Source organism: Anguilla rostrata, chromosome 10 (genome assembly GCF_018555375.3).
Source record: "Anguilla rostrata isolate EN2019 chromosome 10, ASM1855537v3, whole genome shotgun sequence".
NCBI classification, from domain to species: domain Eukaryota; kingdom Metazoa; phylum Chordata; class Actinopteri; order Anguilliformes; family Anguillidae; genus Anguilla; species Anguilla rostrata.
In genome coordinates this window covers 29,564,402-29,588,923 of record NC_057942.1, presented here as the reverse complement: position 1 = coordinate 29,588,923, position 24,522 = coordinate 29,564,402, and the positions used below count along the sequence as shown (strand labels likewise).

General features: G+C 46.8%; 1 protein-coding gene across 9 annotated transcripts; it reads right to left on the bottom strand.

Moving 5' to 3' along the window:
- Positions 1-24,414, bottom strand: LOC135233170 (zinc finger FYVE domain-containing protein 16-like). Of its 9 annotated transcripts, XM_064296441.1 has the most exons (20): positions 24,159-24,409; positions 23,381-23,435; positions 22,517-22,624; positions 19,628-21,258; positions 18,428-18,524; positions 12,764-12,829; positions 9,860-10,024; positions 9,579-9,733; positions 8,857-9,073; positions 8,534-8,656; positions 8,257-8,412; positions 7,933-8,157; positions 7,265-7,347; positions 6,781-6,885; positions 6,152-6,302; positions 5,766-5,846; positions 4,786-4,948; positions 3,574-3,679; positions 3,068-3,244; positions 1-2,670 (listed from the first exon to the last, which is right to left on the bottom strand). In XM_064296441.1, exons 3-20 carry the CDS (start codon positions 22,584-22,586, stop codon positions 2,512-2,514), a joined length of 3,930 nt encoding a protein of 1,309 aa, XP_064152511.1. In that variant the 5' UTR covers positions 22,587-22,624; positions 23,381-23,435; positions 24,159-24,409; the 3' UTR covers positions 1-2,511. The 9 variants fall into 9 exon arrangements, with proteins under 9 accessions (XP_064152511.1, XP_064152510.1, XP_064152512.1 ...); XM_064296440.1 differs by lacking the exon at positions 23,381-23,435 and having other exon boundaries at positions 22,517-22,627; XM_064296442.1 differs by lacking the exon at positions 23,381-23,435.
- Between the last annotated feature and the right edge of the window lie 108 nt (positions 24,415-24,522).

Here is a 24,522-nt window from a genome sequence, read left to right as displayed (position 1 = left end):
TATAAGAAAATATTCATTTTAATGGACAGAATGGTTTAAAAAATAGGTTTTATGCTTGTTACAACGAACTGAATTTCTCAGAGTCTTACAGTTTCTATAGATGACAGCAGTGACAAGCGAGTTAAGGCCTCTACTAGACATAATGAAGAAAACGAACAACAACCATTAATAGTGCATTATAATACATTATACATTATAATAATCTTAATTTTAATTACAATAATATATTTTACCTGAAGAATGAAAAGTACATACAGTCAGGTCCATAAGTATTTGGACAGTGACACAATTTTCATCATTTTGGCTCTGTACGCCACCATAATGAAATTAAACAATCAAGATGTGATTTAAGTGTAGACTTTTAGCTTTAATTTAAGGGTTTTGTCAAAAATATTGTATGAACGATGTAGGAATTACAACCATTTTTATATGAGCCCCCGCCAATTTTAGGGGCTCAAAAGTAATTGGACAAACTAACATAATCATAAATTAAATTGTCATTTTTAATACCTGGTTGCAAATCCTTTGCAGTCAATGACTGCCTGAAGTCTTGAACCCATACTCATCACCAGATGAGTGGGTTTCTTCCCTGGTGATGCTCTGCCAGGCCTCTACTGCAGCTGTCTTCAGTTCCTGCTTGTTCTTGGGGCGTTTTGCCTTCAGCAAGTGAAATGCATGCTCAATTGGATTCAGGTCAGGTGATTGACTTTGCCATTGCAGAACATTCCACTTCTTTGCCTTAAAAAGTCTTGGGTTGCTTTTGCAGTATGCTTTGGGTCATTGTCCATCTGCACTGTGAAGCGCCGTTCAATGAGCTTTGAAGCATTTGGCTGAATCTGAGCTGATAATATAGCCCTATACATTTCAGAATCCATCCTGCTGCTTTTGTCAGCAGTCACATCATCAATAAATACAAGGGAACCAGTTCAGTGGCAGCCATACATGCCCACGCCATAACACTACCTCCACCATGCTTCACAGATGAGGTGGTATACTTTGGATAATGAGCAGTGCCTTCCCCTCTCCATACTCTTCTCCTCCCATCATTCTGGTACAAGTTGACCTTTATCTCATCTGTCCATAAGATGTTGTTCCAGAACTGTACAGGCTTTTTTAGATGTTTTTTTCTGCCAAACTCTAATCTGGTCTTCCTGTTTTTGAGGCTTATCAATGGTTTACATCTTGTGGTAAACCCTCTGTATTTACTCTGGTGAAGTCTTCTCTTGATTGTTAACGTTGACACAGATACGCCTACCTCCTGGAGGGTGTTCTTGATCTGGCCAACTGTTGTGAAGGGGTTTTTCTTCACCAGGGAAAGTATTCTTCTGTCATCCACCACAGTTGTTTTCCATGGTCTTCAGGGCCTTTTGGTGTTCCTGAGCTCACCAGTGTGTTCTTTCTTTTTAAGAATGTACCAAATAGTTGATTTGGCCACACCTAATATTTTTTCTATATCTCTGATTTTTTTTCAGCCTAATGATGGCTTGCTTCACTGACAGTGACAGCTCTTTGGACTTCATATTGAGAGTTAACAGCAACAGGTTCCAAATGTAAATGCCACACTTGAAATCAATTCTAGACCTTTTATCTGCTTACTTGTAAATGAAATAATGAGGGAATAACACACACCTGGCCATGGAACAGCTGAGCAGCCAATTGTCAAATTACCTTCGGTCCCTTAAAAATGGGGGGACCACATATACAAAGTGCTGTAATTCCTACACCGTTCACCCGATTTGGATGTAAATACCTTCAAATTAAAGCTGAAGGTCTGCACTTTGCTCTGCTCATATTCATTATTTAATTTCAACTCCAATATGCTGTGGTAGCAATAACTTTGTCAATGTCCAAATATTTATAGACCTGACTGTACAAACATTTCTAGTTTAGTATGCTTGCTTACCACTGTTGTTAAAATGTGGTGATGATGAGCCTAAATCATATTTCAAGATCAAATCCCAGCATCGAAACCGAGGGAAGCATCTCTGTACACAGGCTAGCTTAGCTACAACTGCCTTGCCTTTTTAGCAGTGCACACTTATGTACCTGTACTTGCTTTACACGTTTAAAGTTAAAACCCCTAAACTGCTGCTTTACACAGTCGTGGTTGGTATACTTTCAGCAATTTCCCATGAATGGCCATAAAGGCCTAAGGGGGAACCATTCTTCCTGACAGCTGTCTCCTGGTTTTCGGTCCTTCTTATTCTTAAGGGTCAAGTGTTTGGGAGGTTGAGCATTTAGGCATTTTCAATAACTTACACGCAACCGCTCTGGAGTGTTTGACGCGGGTTCAATCTCCACATTCCTGTGAAGTTTTGCAGGAGCTCGCTGAGCACCTCCCGTGGGACACCTGTGTTCGGGTTTAGCGCGAGGGAGCGGGGAACTGTCCCGTCGGGGGCTAGGCTGACCACCGGTCTCTGCACGGGGAAGGTTCCAGCCCACACTCCTGTGGGGTGACCCACACCCTCCCCCCCCCGATAAGGCTCTTACAGAGGGTCAGTGCTGGGAGACTCAGATGGTTTCGGTGACGTAGAAGAGCAGCTCCATGTCCGCGGGCTGGGGCGGGATGCTGGAGGCCCCGCCGTGGATGACCGGGATCAAGGCACCGTCCAGATCGTTCATGTAGCGCTGGGGCAGGACACGCCCTGCGGAGCCCGCCTGGTACTCCACCTGAGCGTCAAGAGAAGGGGCTGACGCAGAGACAACACACACATGCTCATACACACACTCACACGCGCACGCACATATACACACACGCGAACAATGACACACTCAGACACATACTTATCTCTGTCACACAAACGCACACAATGAAACACTCACACACACATGAACGTAAACGCTCACATGCGTGGACATACATGTGATCTAGGAAAGCAATTACTCTAATTTGGTCAACAGGAAAACTATTTCTATCATAATTCTAACAATTATCTAAATCTCCTTTGAATTACTTGTTACAAAGTAATTATTTGGCACAGAAGATGGCTCTGCTTGAGGGCCTCTGCTACATAAGCCATACCAGACACAGACAGTGGGATGGACAGACACACGTTGCCCTGGTTACCATGTCTGTGTCAGATGAGACGCGGAGGCCCAGGCAGTTGATGCCCTGGTCCTTTAGCACGGTGAGGTTGGGGCACAGGGCTGCGCAGGTTGCCCTGGCGATTTCCTGCTGCAAACGGCCGAGCGGCAACGGCACAGCCGAGACAGGGCAGCCCGGGGCCTTTGGGAGGTAGAACACCTGGAGACAGAGGGAGATGCAGTTTCAACAGACAGCTGCTGGGGTGGGGCGCTGTTTTTCCCTGTCCTTCTGCAAGCAGGCCAAATCAATGAGTTAAATTCCCTGTATCAGAAGTGAGAGGGCCACAAAGACGCGCACACATGCACTGCACACACCACACACATACACCCCACACACATGCACATACACCACACTCGCACACACATGCACCACACCACACACTCACATACACCACACACACACACACACACACACACACACACACGCACACACACTCACATAGACACACAGACACATACACACACACACTCACACGCGCACACACACACCTCAGTGCACTTTATGGCCTTGCCGTCCCTCTGGAACTCCGTGTCATGCTCCATGAGGACCCTCAGGGCCTCGTCCAGTGACCTGCCGTCCACAGGACTGGTCACTCTGCCGGGACAAACACACGTGTTGTTCTTAAAAATGTTCCCACAAAAAAACTATGAGATTCATGACATATATGCGGACCTTTGTATTTGTGCATATCCCAGGTGTATGAGATGATGAATGCTGGCTGTTTTAAAATTTTATGTGTAATACCATTCATTTGATTTGCATAAGGAAACAGCCATGAACAAATACAGATAAGAAAAAATGATGAATACCAAAATGTTCTTGGAAACGTTCTTACGTGCAGTTTACGATCAAATGTGATCGTACATGTTTCATGAATGAGGCCCAATGAGAGCAGTAGCTATACAATTAAATCACACCTTCATGATTCTATCTGTTGATATCTGTGACACCCTCAGACTTACATGCTAACCCAACCCCCCACCCATGGTAATGGTAGTTTTTTCCATCACTGTCCCACACAGCATGAGAGAAAATAGCTTATTGTATGATTCGCTGTCCTTGCAGTTTACCTAATGACATTAGAGAGCAGTGGTCACGGTTTAGTCAGTTTTTCAGGTTGCCCTATCCAACATTACTGAGTGGAGGTCACAGTTTGGTTTGTTTTTCCCAAGCTTGTCCTACCCAACATTACTGAGTGGAGGTCACGGTTTGGTTCGTTTTTCCCAAGCTTGCCCTACCCAACATTAGTGTGCAGCAGTCACAGTTTAGTCAGTTTTTTCCCAAGCTTGCCCTACCCAACATTAGTGTGCAGCAGTCACAGTTTAGTCAGTTTTTCCCAAGGTTGCCATACCCAACATTAGTGTGCAGTGGTCATGGTTTGGTTTGTTTTTCCCAAGCTTGTCCTACCCAACATTAGTGAGCAGTGGTCATGGTTTGGTTAGTTTTTCCAGGTGCCAACCAACATTAGTGGCAGTGGTCATGTTTGGTTGTTTCCCAAGCTGCCTCCAACATTAGTGAGCAGTGGTCATGGTTTGGTTGTTTTCCCAGGTTGCCATACCCAACATAGGTGCAGTGGTAGTGTTTTCAAGCTTGTCCTACCCACATTAGTGAGCATGGTCAGTTTGGTTGTTTCCATGGTGCCCTCCAACATTAGTGAGCGGCGGTCACGGTTTGGTTAGTGTTTCTCATGGTTGTCCTACCCCACATTAGTGAGAGGCATACGGTCCACCCAGCGCACATTGATGTTCTCCCGCGTCCCCACGGAGTCGGCCCTCCCACAGGGGATCTGGAAGTCTCTCTGCTCCTGCAGGGCCTGGCGCAAGCCTTCAATAGTGTCGGGCGTGATCTGAACCATCAGTCCGTCTGTTTGAGAACAGAAACATCTGAACCATCAGTCCGTCTGTTTGAGAACAAAACACCTGCACCATCAGTCCGTCTGTTCAAGAACAGAAACATCTGAACCATCAGTCCGTCTGTTTGAGAACAGAAACATCTGAACCATCAGTCCGTCTGTTTGAGAACAAAACATCTCTACCATCAGTCCGTCTGTTTGAGAACAGAAACATCTGAACCATCAGTCCGTCTGTTTGAGAACAGAAACATCTGAACCATCAGTCCATCTGTTTGAGAACAGAAACATCTGTACCATCAGTCCGTCTGTTTGAGAACAGAAACATCTGAACCATCAGTCCAGCTGTTCAAGAACAGAAACATTTGAACCCTCAGTCGGTCTATTCAGGAACCAAAACATTTGAACCATCAGCTCGTCTATTCAAGAACAAAAACAGATATGAGATAGAAGGGTTTAAGTAATTAAATGTTGAAATAAAGTCTACTAGTTGTTCGCACATAATAATGTGATTATTTTTGATAAAAAACAGCCCTATTCATGCAGAAATGACCACTGCTCACAGTTTGAAATCAGCAGTGTGACAAGCAGAGGTTAGGGGCACTACGGTATGTACAGTGATGATCGGCGCTACACACAGCGATCAGCAGCACTAAATGAGGAGATGAGACCAGCATTACATGCAAAGATCAGCGGCTTCACACGCATCAACTTCAAATCCCCATTACAAAGAGAAAGTCACACCCTGCATCTCGTTTATGACTATAATTGGAGCTTCATGGCTAATCTGCTCCTTGCTGACGTGCTACATTGAGGCCGAACTGCATGTACCTTCAACAATGCTGGACCTGGCCATGAAACCCGAAGAGGCTTTCAGAGCTCCATTGAACACCACAAAGCTGGCCCCCGTCACTGCAACACACAGAACAATCCTTCAGTGGATGCGTCACTCTGTTACAGGAGAGATGAGGGGTTAGACTGAATCACCCAGTTTTTCTACCAACTTGACGCTGGATTCTTGTATGATTTTTATTTCTCTTCAGATATTTGGATATGAACCCACATGAAATATAGTGCGTGTGTATATGTGTATAGGAAAAAGCCCATGCCAACTGTACCAGGAGATTTTAAATTACAGTTAATTACTGAAGTACAGACCCTAAGCCAGGCCGATATGTACTGCTCGAATTTGCTGGGTGACACCATTGAAATCTCACCGGTCCGGGTCTTTCCCAGAATGCCGTTGGCCTGGGTCTGGTAGTTCCCGTCCTCGTTCTGGAAGCAGACCAGGTGGGAGTCAGCCTCCCGGCTGAAACTGGCGCCCACACTGATCACGTGCTCATTGGACGAATTCACCACTTTCATCATCTGAGAATTGTGACACGCGCAAAAACATGTACAAGCACACACACACAATTAGTTCACAGCTCCACAGAAATTCTCCATGTTATAACCCATAGATATAAAACACAAAAACAGAAGAAAAGACAAATGGTGACTACTTTGGTGAGGCTAATTAAGGTGTAAGATCACAAATATGAGACTAGAATGTTCTTAACTGAACATTCTAATGCTGATGTAACAATCACTACTGGCAAAGGAAAGCAATGGAGCTCTAGAACACTGACTTAAAAACAGTACAAAAAACCTACTCTTCAAAGGGTTAAGGGACATCTTTTGATGTTCATACACTGCACTGTCTACAGCAGTTCTTAAACTTAATCACAAATTAAAATGACAGCAAAACAAAAGACCGGGTGACACCCTGAAAGACAGATCTAGAAAAACAGAATCCCAGGGGTCTTGGTCTGGTTTGGATAGAGCGGGCAGCCTCAGTAACACCCACCTGAGTAAATCTGGCTTTGGGAATGAGGATGTAGCTGTTTCCCATCTCCATGTGCACCTGCAGACCCTCCACCACGGGCAGGCTGTACTGGAAGTTCCTGAGGTCCTGTGGATGGAGATCGGCTGTTAATCCAGCCCTCAGATACCTGACGACAACCTTACAACAACCCCACAGCAACAGCAGCCTATCAGAGTGCTCCACACTGCTAACTTGTCTGAGATCAGCACAGGATAACCCAGGGCCTAGTCATGCATTCATGAGTGATGTGTACCCCTGTCATCATCAGGTCATTTATTCAGTAATGCTCAGCCATAACACCTCTGCGCAGTTCTAAAACAAACACGGCATACCGGGAAGAAGCTCTCTGATCTCCGGAGAGCACAGGTCCGAGCCCGTACTCATAAAGAGTCTGAGCGGGAGGACAGAGATATTTTAGGGTCTGGCATCCTTGCGGGGTACCCCAGGACAGGGGAGAGACACTCACAGCGAGCAGGTTCATGATGGTGTGCCCCGTCTCCCTGTACACGGCCTTGCGGGACCTCACGCTCACCAGCGCGCTGGGATAGACTGAGGGGGACACCAGGGGTCAAAGGTCAAACAGTCTGTTTGGTCTGAGTGCGACCACAGGGCACTGTAAAAGTACCTGGCTTTCCACAATGGCACCAGACAATCAAAAAATATACAAGAAGCCAGTCCGTGGAGAGAAAATCAATTCATGGGCATTTACTGAGCTTCGACTTGGCAGCGAAATGCTAACACTCTAAAAATGTGCTCAGATGGCTTCAGACAGTAAGGGGATGGTGAACTTTTTTTCCTTTGGTCTGTGCTCATTTAATCTTGACTAGGTGTCCATAGGTTTTACAGGTCTGGTGGGACCTACTAGTAAAACAAAGGTGGTGGTTCTGGTAATAATAATAATAATAATAATAATAATAATAATAAGAATAATATTAGTACTACCATTAACAGGTACTATGCATTGTGATCCTGACTTGGTACCTAGCTCTTCTTTGTCTTAACCTTTCTGTTTGCTCTTATGCTCCTAAAAGAGCATCTAGAAAATGCATAAAAGTCATGTAATGTCATAAGTTTCTGTTCCACGGGCTCCTTCAGTCTGTGTTTGTTGGACAGGCGGGAGTTTGCGGGGCTCACCGCTGTACTCGGCTCCGAGCCGGAGCAACAGGCGCAGGGGGAACACTTTGGCCCAGGGCACCTCCGGTCTGAGGACCAGAACCCCGCACAGGAAGGGGGGCGGGGGAAGAGAGAGGCCCCCCAGGGGCTGGTGGGTGGGAGAGAAGAACAGGAACCCGCCGTGCTCCCCGCTGCCCAGAAAGCTGTCCTCCGGCGTCAGGCTGCCCAGGTCCTCCACAAACCTCCCTGAGGAGAAGAAGAGGGATCCTCTGAGCTCTGGCTGGGCTGCAGTGAGGGAGGGTTGCAGGGATTTACCAGAGATATGTGGCTTCAGCTGCATCTCACCTCTCTGGGCATCCTGGTATATCCTGATGTAGAGGCTGAAGATGTCTCTGGGGACAGCGCCCTCTTCTGGCAGCTTCTGGATGAGGAAAACCAGCTCCTGCTGCCCCGCCCCCCGGAGCCCATTGGAGCCGAAGAACCAGCACTTCCTTTCACAGTCTGACCCACAGGAAGTCACAAGAGAAGAGGGAAAGATCACAGTCAGTCATTGGTGTAGGAAACTGTCGTTTTAGTTTCCACAGACTGGACTGGATTGGACTGACTAGACAGGTGCACTCACAGGTGACCAGCTTTACGTTGACGAGCAGGTTGACGTTGAGTACAAAGGTCAAAGGTTGTGGCCCCCCTTCTTCCAGGAGTCGCAGGATCTGGCTGGGGGAGGGGCGCTCTTGTGTCAACACATCTGCAAAGATTACACGCATTAACAGGGTCTACCTCGCATAAATAAACACACATATGCAGACAGACACACACACACACACACACACACACACAGAGGAAAGGAATCAACCCAGCAACCCCAATCTCTCCTCTCCTAGGTCTGCTGCACCCCTCATTCTCTCTCCTTTACCCACAAGTCTCTTCACCCCCTCTCCTCTTCACCTCCTCCAAGTTCCTCCTCAGTGATGATGAGCAGGGGGGGTAGACCCTCCTCCTCCTCTGGCAGAAGGCTGCTGTTTCTCTCCACACAGCCAGCCACTCTACACAGCAGGCTGTAGTCCCAGGGCCCTGGCACTGGGGGGCGCTCTTCTGCTCCCTGGCCCTCCGCGGGCCCGTTCTCCTGCGGGTCCTTCGCCTGTGGGTCCAATGTTCCCTTCACCTGCCACCAGGGAGAGACGCGAAGACTGCTGGAAACACTCCCAATATTGTCATTCACAAAAATGAAAGTCAAAGCTAACAGTGAAAGCACCACCGTGAATGGCATCACAACAAATTGTCCTGTTTCAGAAAGGTCAAATCCGTTCAGATTCAGCCACTTCAGGAAATGAAAATGAAATTCAGTGAATGAACTGAAAGACGTCCACAATCTTCTTTTTTCAATGAATTTGGTGCATGTCATGAATTGACAGATTCTGAACAGGATCTGGGCCTAGTTCAATGAAGTAGGATCACCAAGTTAGCTGAAAAACTGTTCTAAAACCCGGAACAGTAAAACCCGGAACAGCTCTTTTTAATTTGGTTCGTGTTCGTGATTTGGGAGGGTTCTCGGTTTTACTCAGTGCAGTCATCCAGCTAACAGTAATCCTTATTTGTGAAACAGGGCCCTGGTCTCTACAACAGCTACCATTCTAGTGTTAAAACAGAAGCGCAGTTCTTGCTCTCACCACCGGGGGCTCTGTTGTGACAGAGCTGGAGTCCACGGAACTCCTCTTGTTGCCCCCTGCGGAGAGCCTGGTGGTGTCCGCGACCTCCCCGTTCGGCAGAAGCCCGTCAGCAAACCACACGCGCCGCTGCTCTCGAGGTAACGCTGAGGGGGGACCTGGTGGCAGGAAGTGACAGGTCTGAAACAGGAAGTGATGACTCGTGTGTTACCTCTCCACTGCTGTGCTCTATTCTACGCTACACTATCATTAAACAACCACAGGGTGCTCAGGGTGGACTGTACCCTCGTTGCCGGGGTGCTTGAGTACGGAGACGGGCACCATGACAGTGGGCGGAGCAGAGCTGAGGGTCCCGGAGGTGCGGGCCTGCTGCAGGGGTGGTACGGTGGAGCAGTACTCGGACGGGGCGTTGGGGTTGGGGCTGGGACCCCTGGGGCTCATAGTCCTCTCTAAGGCCAGGGGTGAGGAAGAGGGACAGGGTCACCACATCTGCATCTATAATATATACAGGACTAGAGAGAAACAGCGCATGCACCCATTACTGCAGCCAGAGGGCGGTATTTGTAAGCATATATATACAAAATTGCACTAAAATAACTCAAATTTAATTGAGTGAATGGGAGTTACTGGAACTCAATATGCACTTAATACTACACTTACACTGTACTGAAACTCTGAACGTAATTAATGAAAGGCTATGTAATTAGAACGTTCTGAACTGAACATTCTAATGCTGATGTCACACTACTGGCAACTGAAAGCAATGTAGTTCTAGAACACTATCTTAGAATTTAAAGAAAACATTCCAAAAAAAAAACCTACTCTTCCAAGGATTAATGTACGACTGGGGCAATAAAAAACTTGTATATAAACAACGCAGGAATTCTGGTTATTTTATGTACTTAACACAGAAATAGGGGTGGCGTTAAAACAGTATGTAATCCTTGCAGAACTGGGTCGTTGTAAAAATATCACAGTCTGGTATTTTATACAATGCTTAATAATTGATGCAAGGGAGTTATTTTAAGTCTAAATGCAGGACCGGGGTGATACTGTCACTCCGTACATACAGAATGTGTTAATTGGGGGGGTTATTAATATAATTGCAGGACTTGCAGGTCATCATAACTCAACATGTGTTATGTAATGAATACTGGGTGAGTCACAGATCTCAGCATTAACAGTGGAGAGGAAAACCAGGCCAGCCTGTAACAGAGGCTAAAAATTCCCCTGCTAGCCTTGCTGCCTTCACCCCTGACGGTATCGCGTTTCGTAATCGATGTGCGTGTCATCTCAGCTTGTCGCTGCACGGAAGAGGGAGGGAGGGAGGGAGGGAGTGATCCTGCACCACGCCCCAATCACCTCCAGCCTGGGACGGTCCCCCCACAACGGAGCCAGGCAGTGACGCTCTGACCCGCGGGTCATCGGACAGATTGTAATGGAGATGCGTGACGATGTAATGGTGATGGCGTGGCAGTAACAGAGAGTAAACAAAGGGTGGTTGCTTAACAAAGGGTGCCCAACTAGGATACTCAAAGAGAACCACAGCCATGGAAATCCCAAAAATCCAACACAACCCAACTATAATAGCTATCATTCTAGATCTTTCCATGTCAGTTATAAAATGTTGTGGCTTAGGGCTGGGATGAACAACAACTACACGAAAATGCATCTTGCTACAAAATACAACATACCTCCCAATCAAAATCTATTTATGAACTACAGTCAAAACAATGGAGGTGTAGGTTGCTTTGCAGTTGTCACTGAGGTCTAAACCATATAAAAAAGTAAAAAAGAGACCAGCAACCCATATTACATATGACATACATACATTACATTCAAATACATATTTCAAATACATGTATCTGGACTTTACTGGCTGAAAGTTGGTAGTGGCCACAGTTCACCCTCCCCCTTCCCCTAAAAGGACCACAAAGGAAATACGCCTTTGGCCTTATTGTGTTTTATTCTTTTTGATGATTTTTGGCTGGACCGCAACAGCGGGGCCAGATCTACAAGCTCAAATGTCTGTGACTGAGTGACTGAGTGAGTGATGAAGTTACACCATTGGTCGGCCGGATCACGTGTGTTAGGACCAGCCATATACTAGGTTTTGACCTGGTTAGTAGTTGGGGCATCTCTGGTCAGAGGAGCCACCTGTATTTTAAATAGCCAATAGAGAATTTCAATGAATCAATCACTCATAGAGTGAAGGATGTGGGGTGGGGCCATAGAGAAAGGGGAGGGGACAAAACCACACATTTCTCCCTCTTCCACCACAGATGAAAATAACACAGCACCATGTGACCTATTCATGGATCTATGGGCAGCTGTGTGTCATAACACACAGAGAGCAGGCCTTAACCAGAAGGCTGCAGGTTTGAGGAGAGGTCCATAGCCCATGGTACTCTTAAATTCAACCTGAATTTCCCAGTTTGAATGGATAATGTGTCAGCTATGCAAGTCATCGCTGGATAAGGGAGCGTGTTAAAAGTATCACCCTTGGATAAGGGAGTGTTAAAAGCATCATCCTGGGATAAGAACGTGTGATAAAAGCATCACCCTTGGATAAGGAAGTATGTAAAAGCATCACCCTTGAATAAGTGAGTGTGTGTAAAGCAAATGAATAATAGTAAAACTGACAGCTATGCAAGTCACCCTTGAATAAGGGAGTGTGTCAAAAGCACCACCCTTGGCTAAGAAATTGTGTTAAAAGCATTACCCTAGGATAAGGGAGCATGTGAATCAAAGTAAAAGAAAAAGAATAATAGTAAAAGTGTCATAGTAACAAACCAGCATGGCATGCTATCTCTAATGCTATGAAAAGTTGAACTTAAACAACAAATTAATGTGCTCATGCAGCAGAGCACTTTATTTTGACATAGTCTAATTTTAAGACCCCGGCCACACCCATGGGCAATTTTTCAAAGGGAAAAGAGGGAGGGAGCGAGGCAGACAGGAGAATGAGAGAGGGAGAAAGACAACACAGGAGACAACCCACTACTATCTGTGTCCCCAAACAAAGAAGCAACAACAATCTGACCTCAATCTGCGTGAGTGTTCAGATCTGAACACTAACAATACCGACAGCAATATAGACCACAATACACACACCAACACCGTAATACACCACACTACGGACAAGCATGCAGCCAATCCTTCGCGTTTACCCCATTCCTGGATCTTACCTTGACTGTATTCCCCCTCATCCAGTAACGGTCCACTTAGAAGCAGGGTTCGAGCAGATGCACTTTCTGTACAAGAGCAGAGAGACAGAGTGGCTGGCCTGCCCATACTAATGAGCAAGAATGAGAGAGAGAGCAAGGGACAACAACAGAAAGAGAGGAGAGAGGGAGAGAGAGAACAGGAGAGGACAAAGAGGGAGAGACAGGCAGAGAAAAGAAAGAACGGGGAGAGAAAGAGAAGGGTGGCAGCCGGAAGGCTGTCCTATCAGAGCAGAGCTCCCACAGTGGATCCTGAAATGGGGAAAAAGCTCCTGTTTCTCCACAGCGACGACGTCGTCTGAGCTGTGAGAGAGTCACTTACTGCTGCCGCGGCTGAGCAGCCCGACAAAACCTCAGGCACACGCGCCCGCACACATACTCACACACACACACACACATTCACACACACACTCACTCACACACACACACACACACATTCACACACCCACACACACACTCACTCACACACACGCACATGCGCGCACACGCACACACACTCACTCACACACACACGACACACACTCACACACACACACACACACACTCACTCACTCACACGCACACACACACACACTCACTCATGCACGCACACACGCACACACACCCTTTATCTGGTTACAGTGAGGAGGAGAAAGAGGCCACGAGGAGAGATGATGAAATCACTGTTTCTCTGGACAGCCTCTCCCCGGGTCTCCGTACAGTCGAGGAGCAGCACAGCACTGCCCTCCATTGATTTAGATTAGAGTTACACTCGAACAGCCTAAAGCAGCACTGTCTCCTGGATAGGGTTACAAAACACCAGTGTTTTCATGGTAGGCAGCATATGTAACCTCCCCTAACAAGCAGATTATACATGTGCACTACAAACAGACCTCGAAAGGCACTGCAGGGCACAGTCTTTCTGCTTCCACGACTACAACAAGTTCTACCACACCTTTATCGACAACACAGACCACAGACGAGATAGGGAGAGGGGGAGGAGGGGGCAAGCTTCTCTTAAAGCAAGCCCTGTCCCGGCCTGGACTACATCAAGGCTCACAAACTCAAAAGCCCAAAATCCTTTGGTGTCCCCAGGATTAGAAACAGAAGATGAAAGCAGAAGCCAGCAGACAGTGACCTTGGGAGAACATCTCTCTTGTGGTTTCGGAAAAGCGCTATTGGGTGTCGCGGCTCCACCAATCACTCTGACAGATCTTCAACAGAGGGCTGAAGCAGAGATTTTAATGGGTGGTATTTTGCTCCGTATCGAGTTAACCAAATCGAGTGAACACTGAAGGAAAGCTTCCGTATTGGGCTATATTTAATGGACGGGAACTCAAATCTAATGTAATATAATTCTCAGAATGCATAGACATGGGTTACCCCCTGACCTCGGATGACCTCTGCACCATGCGATGACTCACAAACCCCCGCCCCAGTCCCTCAAATGGCTCTAGGATGCTTTGCACCAGACAAGACTTCTCCCAGCATGCCTCAGAGAGTCCCGCTGACAGACAGAAGTCTTGAGAGCTTTTCTTACCCTACACTGCAAGGGCAGGTCCCTGAGACACCACTGTAAACAGACACACATCAAATCAGGTACGGTCGAACACTGACCCATAGAAAAACAGGTACAGTCGAACCCTGAACCTCTTCAATGCATCATACCAAGTGGTTACTCCAGATCTTTCCTTAGACAGATCTGAAAGACCGTCTTGGCAAGATGACAACAGGTCACAAGGAAAACCATCACGCTGATCACCACCTATTTGGCATTAAGCCAAGAAGCTAACAGAAAAATCAAACAAAACCTGGCCAGGACCCTACAGAACACAAACCTGCTTCAGGACTACAAGATCATCTGCCTACAAGAAAAACAAAAACCTCAAGGACTATCTAATAAGCAGCCAACTACCAGGAATCAACACGATACACACACAAGGCCCAGTATTTTACAAACAGGCCAGAACAGTAAGGTACAACAATAAAAACGAAACGTACATAATTAAACAAACACTTACAGTCAACACACAATATTACATATATGTCAAAATGTAAACACTGTGACATAAATATGTAGGAGAAACAGGGAATAAGATTAGAACTAGATTAGCATGACACATATATAAAATTAAAACTCATAGGGACACAAAGACACCTAGTGGCTCATTTACTTCACCATGGACTTGAGGCACTAGAAATATTGGGCAGGCAAACAAACACTGACATTAGAGGATAGATGTAGGACAGAGAAACACTGGATCGTAAAACTAAACACCATATTTCCAGGAGGACTTCACAAACACATAAATCCCAAGACAAGAGGGACTAAAGTCTTTCTACTTAAAGGCTCCAGAACACTGGATGGCCAGTGCAAACTTTTCTTTCCCAAGGGGCCCTCATAAGGGGCAACCTCATAAGAAAGATTTTTTACAAACCCCTTTTTAACAACGGTCAAACCCTGAACCATCTCAAACCAGGCACAGTCTAACCCTGACCCATATCAAACCAGGCACAGTCTAACCCTGACCCATATCAAACCAGGCACAGTCTAACCCTGACCCATATCAAACCAGGCACAGTCTAACCCTGACCCATCTCAAACCAAACACAGTCTAACCCTGACCCATATCAAAGCAGGCACTCTACCTGACCATTAAACCACACGTCACCTGACCATTCAACCAGGCACGTCTAACTAACATCAACCAGGCACAGTCTAACCCTGACCCATATCAAACCAGGCACAGTCTAACCCTGAACCATGTCAAACCAGGCACAGTCTAACCCTGACCCATCTCAAACCAGGCACAGTCTAACCCTGACCCATGTCAAACCAGGCACAGTCTAACCCTGACCCATATCAAACCAGGCACAGTCTAACCCTGAACCATGTGAAACCAGGCACAGTCTACCCCTGACCCATATCAAACCAGGCACAGTCTAACCCTGAACCATATCAAAGCAGGCACAGTCTAACTCTGACCCTTCTCAAACCAGGCACAGTCTAACCCTGACCCATGTCAAACCAGGCACAGTCTAACCCTGACCCATATCAAACCAGGCACAGTCTAACCCTGACCCATGTCAAACTAGGCATAGTCTTACGCTGGCCCATATCAAACCAGGCACAGTCTAACCCTGACCCATGTCAAACCAGGCATAGTCTTACCCTGACCCATATCAAACCAGGCATAGCCTAACACTGACCCATATCAAACCAGGCAGTCTAAACCGGGAACAGACTACAACAGCCATATTACACCAGACACAGGAAAAGCCAAGTAAATTATAACCCAGGCAAAGACTAAAGCTAATACACATCATACCTGGCACAGTCTGAAGCAGATACATTCTGATCACGGCTCAGGGCTGGTCAGATTTTATATATTTTTTATAACGGGTTAGACCTTTGTCATAAAGAAAGCACCCTGCCTGTGGTTTGATCCTTCACTGTACTGACTGGTACTGCTGCCCTTTTCTGTTGCCAGGCAACAGACTGGAAGGGGTAGGTTGTGGGGTGGCACAGGGTGGAGTGCATGTCAAATTCCTCCGCCTCTGACTTTCAAAGAACCCATTTCAACATCCTACGTTTTTTCTCCATCGCTATATCAGACATATCATTTTTGAATTCAGAACATTTTTTGCATTACTCGTGCCAAAGAGCACCTACTTAACAGTGTTTCTCAAAGTGATGGCATGCTTCTGACCCCATGTTCACACAGCAGGCGATTCGGTTGATGGGTCTCTGAAGTGTACCAGGCTGAGGGAGGGGCAAGCGATGATTGCGTCTGTCTAGTGGTCTCATGCAGCTACAAATTTTTGAAGAGAAACAACAGAGTGAAACAAACAACATTTGCCATACAGCCTATCCTTGGGTTTCTGTATATCATGACACTGATAATTATTATTTGTTACTCACTAGCTAGCTAGCTATCTCTCTCTCTCTCTCTCTCTCTCTCTCTCGGTAGCCAGCTAGCTACCAATCAATCTCACTTGCTAGCTAGCTAGCGATCTCTCTATATATCCCTGTCACTAGTTAGCCAACTAGCTAACAATCTCCCTATATCTTTCTCAAGAGCTCGCTAACGATCTCTCTATCTCTCAAGAGCTATCTAGCTAGTAAGACAGATTGCAAGCAATAGCCACCTCTCCAGCGGTGTATAAGACTCAACATGTTTTTGGGTCAATGTGACAGATTTTGGTAGAACAAGCCACATATCTGCCATATAGTCAGCTGCCCTGCCTATCATTTAATTGTTTAGCTGCTCCTCTATTGCAATGAGTGAAACCAGGCAGAACAATTACTGATGAAATGATATCATTTCGGTCGGAGAAATATGAAACCTAAAAGTCTGATTGGCTGTTGATGGGTGATGCCCCTGAAAGATAAACTATTCTTTAGCCGTGAGTTGTCTAGCTGCTTGGGTCGCTGGCTGTTGCTCAGCTTCATAGAGAATGAATGGACTTCCGGCAACTGGTTGACGAATCGCTCGCTGTGTGAATGCATGGTGGGTTTGCATGATGCACAAATTACAGCGTCAGTGGTTTATTTCTGGTGTTTCTTCACCAGCGCACTGTATGACCTTCGCTGCAGTGACTCACAGAGAAAAAAGGAGTCGGACCTGAGATATAGCTATTGACGCATCCTCTCCGTTATACTCATCGTTTCCCGATCTTACAGCTGAGACACCGACATATAGGGACTGTATGTCATAAAAATTAAACCAAATACATCAGCAGTTACTGAGAACACACACAGGTATGACACAAATTAAAAAATAATCATTTGTGCCAGACCAGATCCAAATACATTATTTGAACTGAACCATGTATTTTGGGGGAAAAAATGCCTGTTCACATGACTGATGGCTAGTTTAATGTTTCGTTGAAAGTTTTCAGGAATCTGTAGCATGCTTTTTCAATATTTAATGACATCTCTGTAATTAACGTATCTCACACTTGCCCAGGGTCTGTCATTTCAGTGAAATGCTCTGAATAAAGACAGAGCTTACAGACCAATCACTTCTCATCTCTGTGAATGACTTCATAAAGACAGCTTACAGACAGAGCACTGCTCACCTCTGTGAATGACTTCATAAAGACAGCTTACAGACAGAGCACTGCTCATCTCTGTGAATGACTTCATAAAAACAGGTTGCAGACAGAGCACCTCTCATGTCTGTGAATGACTTCATAAAGATAGCTTACAGACCAATCACTTCTCATCTCTGTGAATGACTTCATAAGGACAGAGCACTGCTCACCTCTGTGAATGACTTCATAAGGACAGAGCACTGCTCACCTCTGTGAATGACTTCATAAGGACAGAGCTTACAGACAGAGCATTGCTCACCTCTGTGAATGACTTCATAAGGACAGAGTACTGCTCACCTCTGTGAATGACTTCATAAGGACAGAGCTTACAGACAGAGCACTGCTCACCTCTGTGAATGACTTCATAAGGACAGAGCTTACAGACAGAGCATTGCTCACCTCTGTGAATGACTTCATAAGGAGAGAGCTTACAGACAGAGCATTGCTCACCTCTGTGAATGACTTCATAAGGAGAGAGCTTACAGACAGAGCATTGCTCACCTCTGTGAATGACTTCATAAGGAGAGAGCTTACAGACAGAGCACTGCTCACCTTTGTGAATGGCTTCGTAGCAGACGGTGCACACCCTGGCGTTCCTCTCCAGATACCTCAGCCGGCACTTCCTGTTGCAGCACACTCCGCAGTACACCTGCAGGGAGCCCACACGACAGGCTCTGTACAGCACACCCGTGCATACTCTCCAGCGCACCATAAAAGCTGTGCTCAGCCCATGAGATAAGGCCGATTTAACAGTACTCAACCTTGCCCATGCATGCGTGCCTACAGAGCAAATAACCAGGAAGAACGTGGCGTACGGCCGGTCCTTTTGCGTTCCCCTTCGATTACTGACCGCGAGCGCTCTATAACTACGGCACTGCTGCTCAGAGCTTCTCTCGGAAGAAGAACTGTCTGCGCAGACATTTGGAGCTGCTAAAAATATCACCTGCTTAGTCAGTCTATCTTTACCCATCAACCCCACTGCACAATTACCTCAGGAGGCCTGTACAGGGGAGTTTAGGATAATGAAAGTGGTGTGACGCAAGAGGCCAGTGGCTCTCTGGAATACACCCACAGAATAATGGATTGTCAGCCTGCAAAGACCCAGCTGAAAAATAACCTGGTGCCTACTAGCAAGACAAGCTAACTACAGACGTCCAATCACAGGTGATCCCCATATGAGGACACATATAAGCAGCGAGGGGCCAGAGAACGTGCGTATGCATGTGCAAGGATGAGTGGTTAAATTCGCGTCGTGCAAATGGCCGCACTGTGGTTCTTAGGGTCAAATGCCGATGAACTAAACTGTACCTTTCCCCCAGAGAACCACGTACAGCTCCAGCTCTTTATATGTAAATAATGACTCACCCACACTTACAGGCAGGAACAGTAACAGTGCACGTAAATTATGTAACTCCTATGCTAGTTCTTAAATGCACTTTTCCTGGAAACTGATGAGAGAGAATGATATAATGATTTCTATTAACTGAGATAGACTCAACATTGATTCACCCGTACCATAGACGCTCTGTTTCTACACCTTGGCCAAGACTGTTAAGCTGCAGTTTATTTCTCTGGCTTGCCTAAGACTCTGAAGCAAATGAAGGACACTAAGCAGAAGTTAAATACTCAGCTTCCTCCAGACTCACAAGGCTAAGCGTTTAGCAAAGGGGAAATAAGACACCGCGTACGCAATCCTGTCACTCAAAGCCAAGCACAAGCCCAGTGCGCTAAGGCTGAATGAATAAGGCTTACAGAGGCGTTGAGTTGAACGACCTTCAGTGGACCTTCAGTGGATCCGCAGTCGGGCTGGGACCCAGCAGGCCGTGCGCACGCGCTCACCTTGCCGCACGCCCTGCAGTGGTGCCTCCTCTTGGTGAAGGTGAAGCGCTGCAGGCAGTTCATGCAGCTGGGGGCGTCCGAGTCGGGCACCCAGGAGGGCTGCGTCGCCCCCAGACTGCGGCGCCCTCTCCGCTCCCCGACCGGAGGGGCGGAGTCCTCCCGCCTGCAGGGGGAGGGGGAGGGCGGGGCTTCAGAGAGCTGGTCGCAACCAGAGCTGTTCTCGTACGTCTTTCGACGAGCACGGCCGGACCCCACCGCAGGCAGGCTAGGGACACCTTCGCCCACAGCAGGGGCTGGGGGAGGAGCATGGATGTGATTGGCTGAGATTTCTCCAGTGGGCAGAGCATGTGTATTCTTGCTGTTTTCCTCAGCCTCCAGGGTGCTGGGACTCTGGCCAAACCGCTGCCGTTTGTCCCTTTTCGCTCCACAATGGAGGCGCCGGCCAGCAGCAAGGTCGGGGCAGTGAGGGGCGCCGTCGATCGCCTCCTCCTGGATACCCCCCCTGGCCAGATCGGCCTCACACAGGCTCTGGTCCAGAGTCGGAGAGAAGTGGGAGTCCTCATCATCTATCACTGTAGGTGAAGGCTTCAGGTCAGCGTCGCGTCCAATGGAGCCCCTGGGCTCCGTGTTCTCCTCGCCCTCTCCCTCGTACCCCGGTGGGGGGTCGGGGCCTTCCTCCGGGCTTCCGTTCGTCTCGGAGAAGCCCTTGTCCACGCGTTTCTCCGGGGTCCGCCCCGCGCTCCCGCCCTCTTTCTCCGCCTGCCCCAGCAGGAAGGCGTCCAGCTCTTCATCTGTGACCGGCACGGGTGCTCGCTCGTTCTGCAGCAGGATGTCGTCCGGGACGTGTGGTGGGGGTTCGGGGCGCACGGTGCGAGGGCGGGACGGAGATCGAGGGGACGAGGGGGCCGAGATGACACAGTACAAGGATGCCACTGGAGGAAGACTCCCAGAAAGTGGCCTGGCTATTCCTCTATAATGGTCAGAAACACTCCCCCTACAGGTCAAATGGCTCACCGCATCATCTACTGAAAACGTCCTCTGCACCTGAAACACGGGGGGAAAGGCATCTCTTGCCAAACAGAAGCCGTCTTCATCCATGACCCCCGCCTCTTCAATCTCTGCAGGGTCAACAACAGACACAGGAGGGTAGAATGTGGGGAGAATGCCCACGTCGTCCCGCAACGGTGCCCCCTGGTGGTCTAACTGCGTGCCACGGGGCAGCTCCAAGTCTTCTCCGCCAGGGTTTCCGCCTCCGGCCTCCTCGGCGAGGTCAGGCACTCCGCCGGCGGTGCGGCTCGCTGTAAAATCACAACTCAGCGACCCGCCATTTTGGAGCACGGCCTCCTCTGCCCTGCTCTGAAGGGGAACGGGGACTTCCGATTTGCTTGGTGAAGCCGTCCGCCCAGATTCGCCAAGGCTCTCGAGCCCGACGACGATGGGCGGAAAGCCCTCAGGCAGACCGAGGGGTGCGAAATGGCATTCGGAAGGTTCCGAGGAGGCGGGGGAACAGGATGACCCTTCAGCTGCAGCACGTCCAGGCTCCTCTGGAACCCAAAATGGGAAAGACAGGACTGTAAAAATAGACTGGAAATGTAGAACAGAAAGCTGAATTTGGCGAGCTCTGCACTTTTCCCACATCCTCTTCTCTCACGAGGAAAACATGCCCTGGAAAACAACCCTCTCCTAATATCAATAACTTACATTTTCATGGTACCCCAAATGCATAAAAATAAGGCCTCAAAAGGAAGTTACAAGTTTTAAATATAGAATGTTCTACCCTGCCAAAACTACATGGCCAAATGTCTGTGGACACCTGACGTCCAACATCTCATCCAAATTTATAGGAGTTGGTCCACCCTTTGCTGCTATAACACGGAGTGTAGCACAGTGGGTAAGGAACTGGACTTGTAACCGAAAGGTCGCAGGTTCGATTCCCGTGTAGGACACTGCCGTTGTACCCTTGGAGCAAGGTACTTAACCGAAATTGCTTCAGTATATATCCAGCTGTATAAATGGATACGATGTAAAAATGCTATGTAAAAAAGTTGTGTAAGTCGCTCTGGATAAGAGCGTCTGCTAAATGCCTGTAATGTAAAAAATGTAATAACAAGCACCACTCTTCTGGGAAGGCTTTATACTAGATGTTAGAGCATTGCTGCAGGCATTTGCTTCCATTCAGCCAGAAGAACATTAGTGAGATTGGGCACTGACTTGGCGATTAACTTTCCAAATGATCCCAAATGTGTTGGCTGGGGTTGTCAGGGCTCCGTGCACGCCAGTCAACTTCCACACTGTTCTCGACAAAACCATTTCTACATGGGCCTCACTTTGTGCTCAGGGGCATTGTCATTGTCATTCCCCAAACTGTTGGGGAAGCACAGTATCGTCTAGAATGTGATTGCATGCTGTAGCATTAAGATTTGCCTTCACTGGAACTAAAGGTCCTAGCCCAAACCATGAAAAACAGCAACAGACCAAGGGGTATCCAGATACATTTGATCATATAGTGTGTGTGTGTAACAAAACGTGTATAAATAAACGTGTATAAAGAAAATAATTAAAAGGACAAGACCTTTGAACCACATAAGCACAAATGCATGTATAAAGATATACAATATAGGCCTAATTAGTGTGCAATTAGCAAAAGTTATTTTTTAAAAACATTTTAAAATCAGCATTAAGAATTTTCACTGGGAATTTCCTGTAGGTATTCCAAGATAATACCGCGTCACGGTAGGTATTCCACAGTCATTCCCAGACAGATTTCCTACACATTTCTGTGATGACTCTGGCAATGCACACCTTCGTTCTGCTCAAAGTCGTCGAGCAGCTTGTCCAGCTCACACACGGCAGCCCTGAAGAAGCTGTCCATCCTCCGACAGGCCCGGGGAGCTCAACCGAGCCCCTGCTCTGCTTGAGAAATACAAAAAGAAGCAAGGTCAGGTCAACTCACCCTTGATCTGTATATGACACGCTGCTGTTAAAGCAGATTCTGCAGACTAACCAGAAACTCAGCTCCTGCCTTCTGTCTGTCCCCTCTACTTTCTAGTGTCAGGAGGTGGGTGACAGGAGATTCAGATGCCATGTTACAGTACAGAACATCTATTGCCATAGTATTGCATTTAGCCATACAACCTCATGTATATTCCTAATAGAATGTGTGGCAGGAGTTCTCTCTCATATAAACACCTGATGCTGCTTAACAGTCTAGTGAACCCTCTCACCTTTCCTCAGGTGATGTGCCTCATTTTTCAGTTAGCATCTTATCATTTTTAACAACTCAGCCATTAGATTAAATGTTGTTTTTATCATTACTTTAGAACTGTTATATGCATTTTCACGGAAAAAGGATAACATGAGGATTTTCATAAGTTACACACAACTTTTTTTGGTTAACTTATTACAGGTAGGTCACGTGCAGGGAGCCAGTTTTTGTGGGAATTTGAGCAGGACACTGGGGTTAATTGCCCTACTCTTTTGAAAAGATCCATGAGATATGTAATGACCACAGTGAGTCAGGACTTCATAATTAATCTGAATTATAGCACTTTCCTGAGTTCAGTGCCCATCCCTGTGCTCGGGAATGGGTTATTCTGGTTGGTGCAGAAGAAAAATTCATTTTAAATGAACAAACGATATTTGGGAGAAAAAATATGTCGTACTAACATGTTTATGCCGCTGATACCAGCACAGGTGGTTTTAGACTGCCGTGGGTGGGAAGCTATCAAGAATAGAACAGACCAGAATTAATAGAAAATCAATCATCCCCCCACCAAAACTTCATATGCAGCAATATGACCAGCTAATAAATTATTAGGGCTACTGAGATCATTTAGCCCGCAAACCCTATTGGCATTGTCGTAATTCAACATACAGGAGCATAATAATAATGGCGTTAGCAAGTAACCAACAATAAAGTTAATTAACTAACTCGGTTAATAAACTGTTATGAAGAAACGCAATTAAGTGACTCGATTTTCTTTCTGAGGGGAACTGACAAGCACATCTAGTTAGCGTAAGTTGTATGTACCCATTAGCTGGCTGTCAATTGGGATGGCAGGTATGCCATCGCGCCAAGTTGCGCCTTGGCGGGGGCATGTCTAGCTATACAAACACTATCGCCGTTATTTAGTCAAGGGAGAGGAAGATGCTACTATGGTAACGTTAGTATTCATACTGTTGCAACCGGCGTTTGGGATGACACTGACAGCTATCACCTACAGCCACAACAGCAGAACAAGACATAATCAATCACCACAGTTGTAACGTACAAATGTCGTATATAACAACAGCTGGAAGCATTAGTGATGGATAATATCGTTCAATAATTATGTTGAAATAACAAGCTCGCACCTTCATCCATACCTACAACTGATGTTAGCAAGCAAGCTACCTTGGCTGACTAGCAAAAACTGGCTGCAAAATACGTCAACAATACTCTTACCGAGAATATCGTGAATGTAACCCTGGACCCAGTTTCTGTATCCTTTCAGCTGGACTGCCTTGGGCACTTCAGTGTATACATTTGATAATTTATCGATTACAGTCGATGTTCTGCCCCGCAAAATTTCTACATGAGCAGTCCACGCCGCCATTGCTGCTTTCGCTAGTGACATCCGGGCTATTCCACTCCAGCATCATTACCGAGTGAAAACAAACAAATAAACAAACAAACAAACACACGCGCACACACTAAACCGCTTACAGAATGCATATTTAGTGCAGTAAGGAATGACCACCTTTTCTTCATCCTAAAACAGCTTACTTGATTCACATATTTTTCCAATTCAGTTGGAAAAATAAGGGAA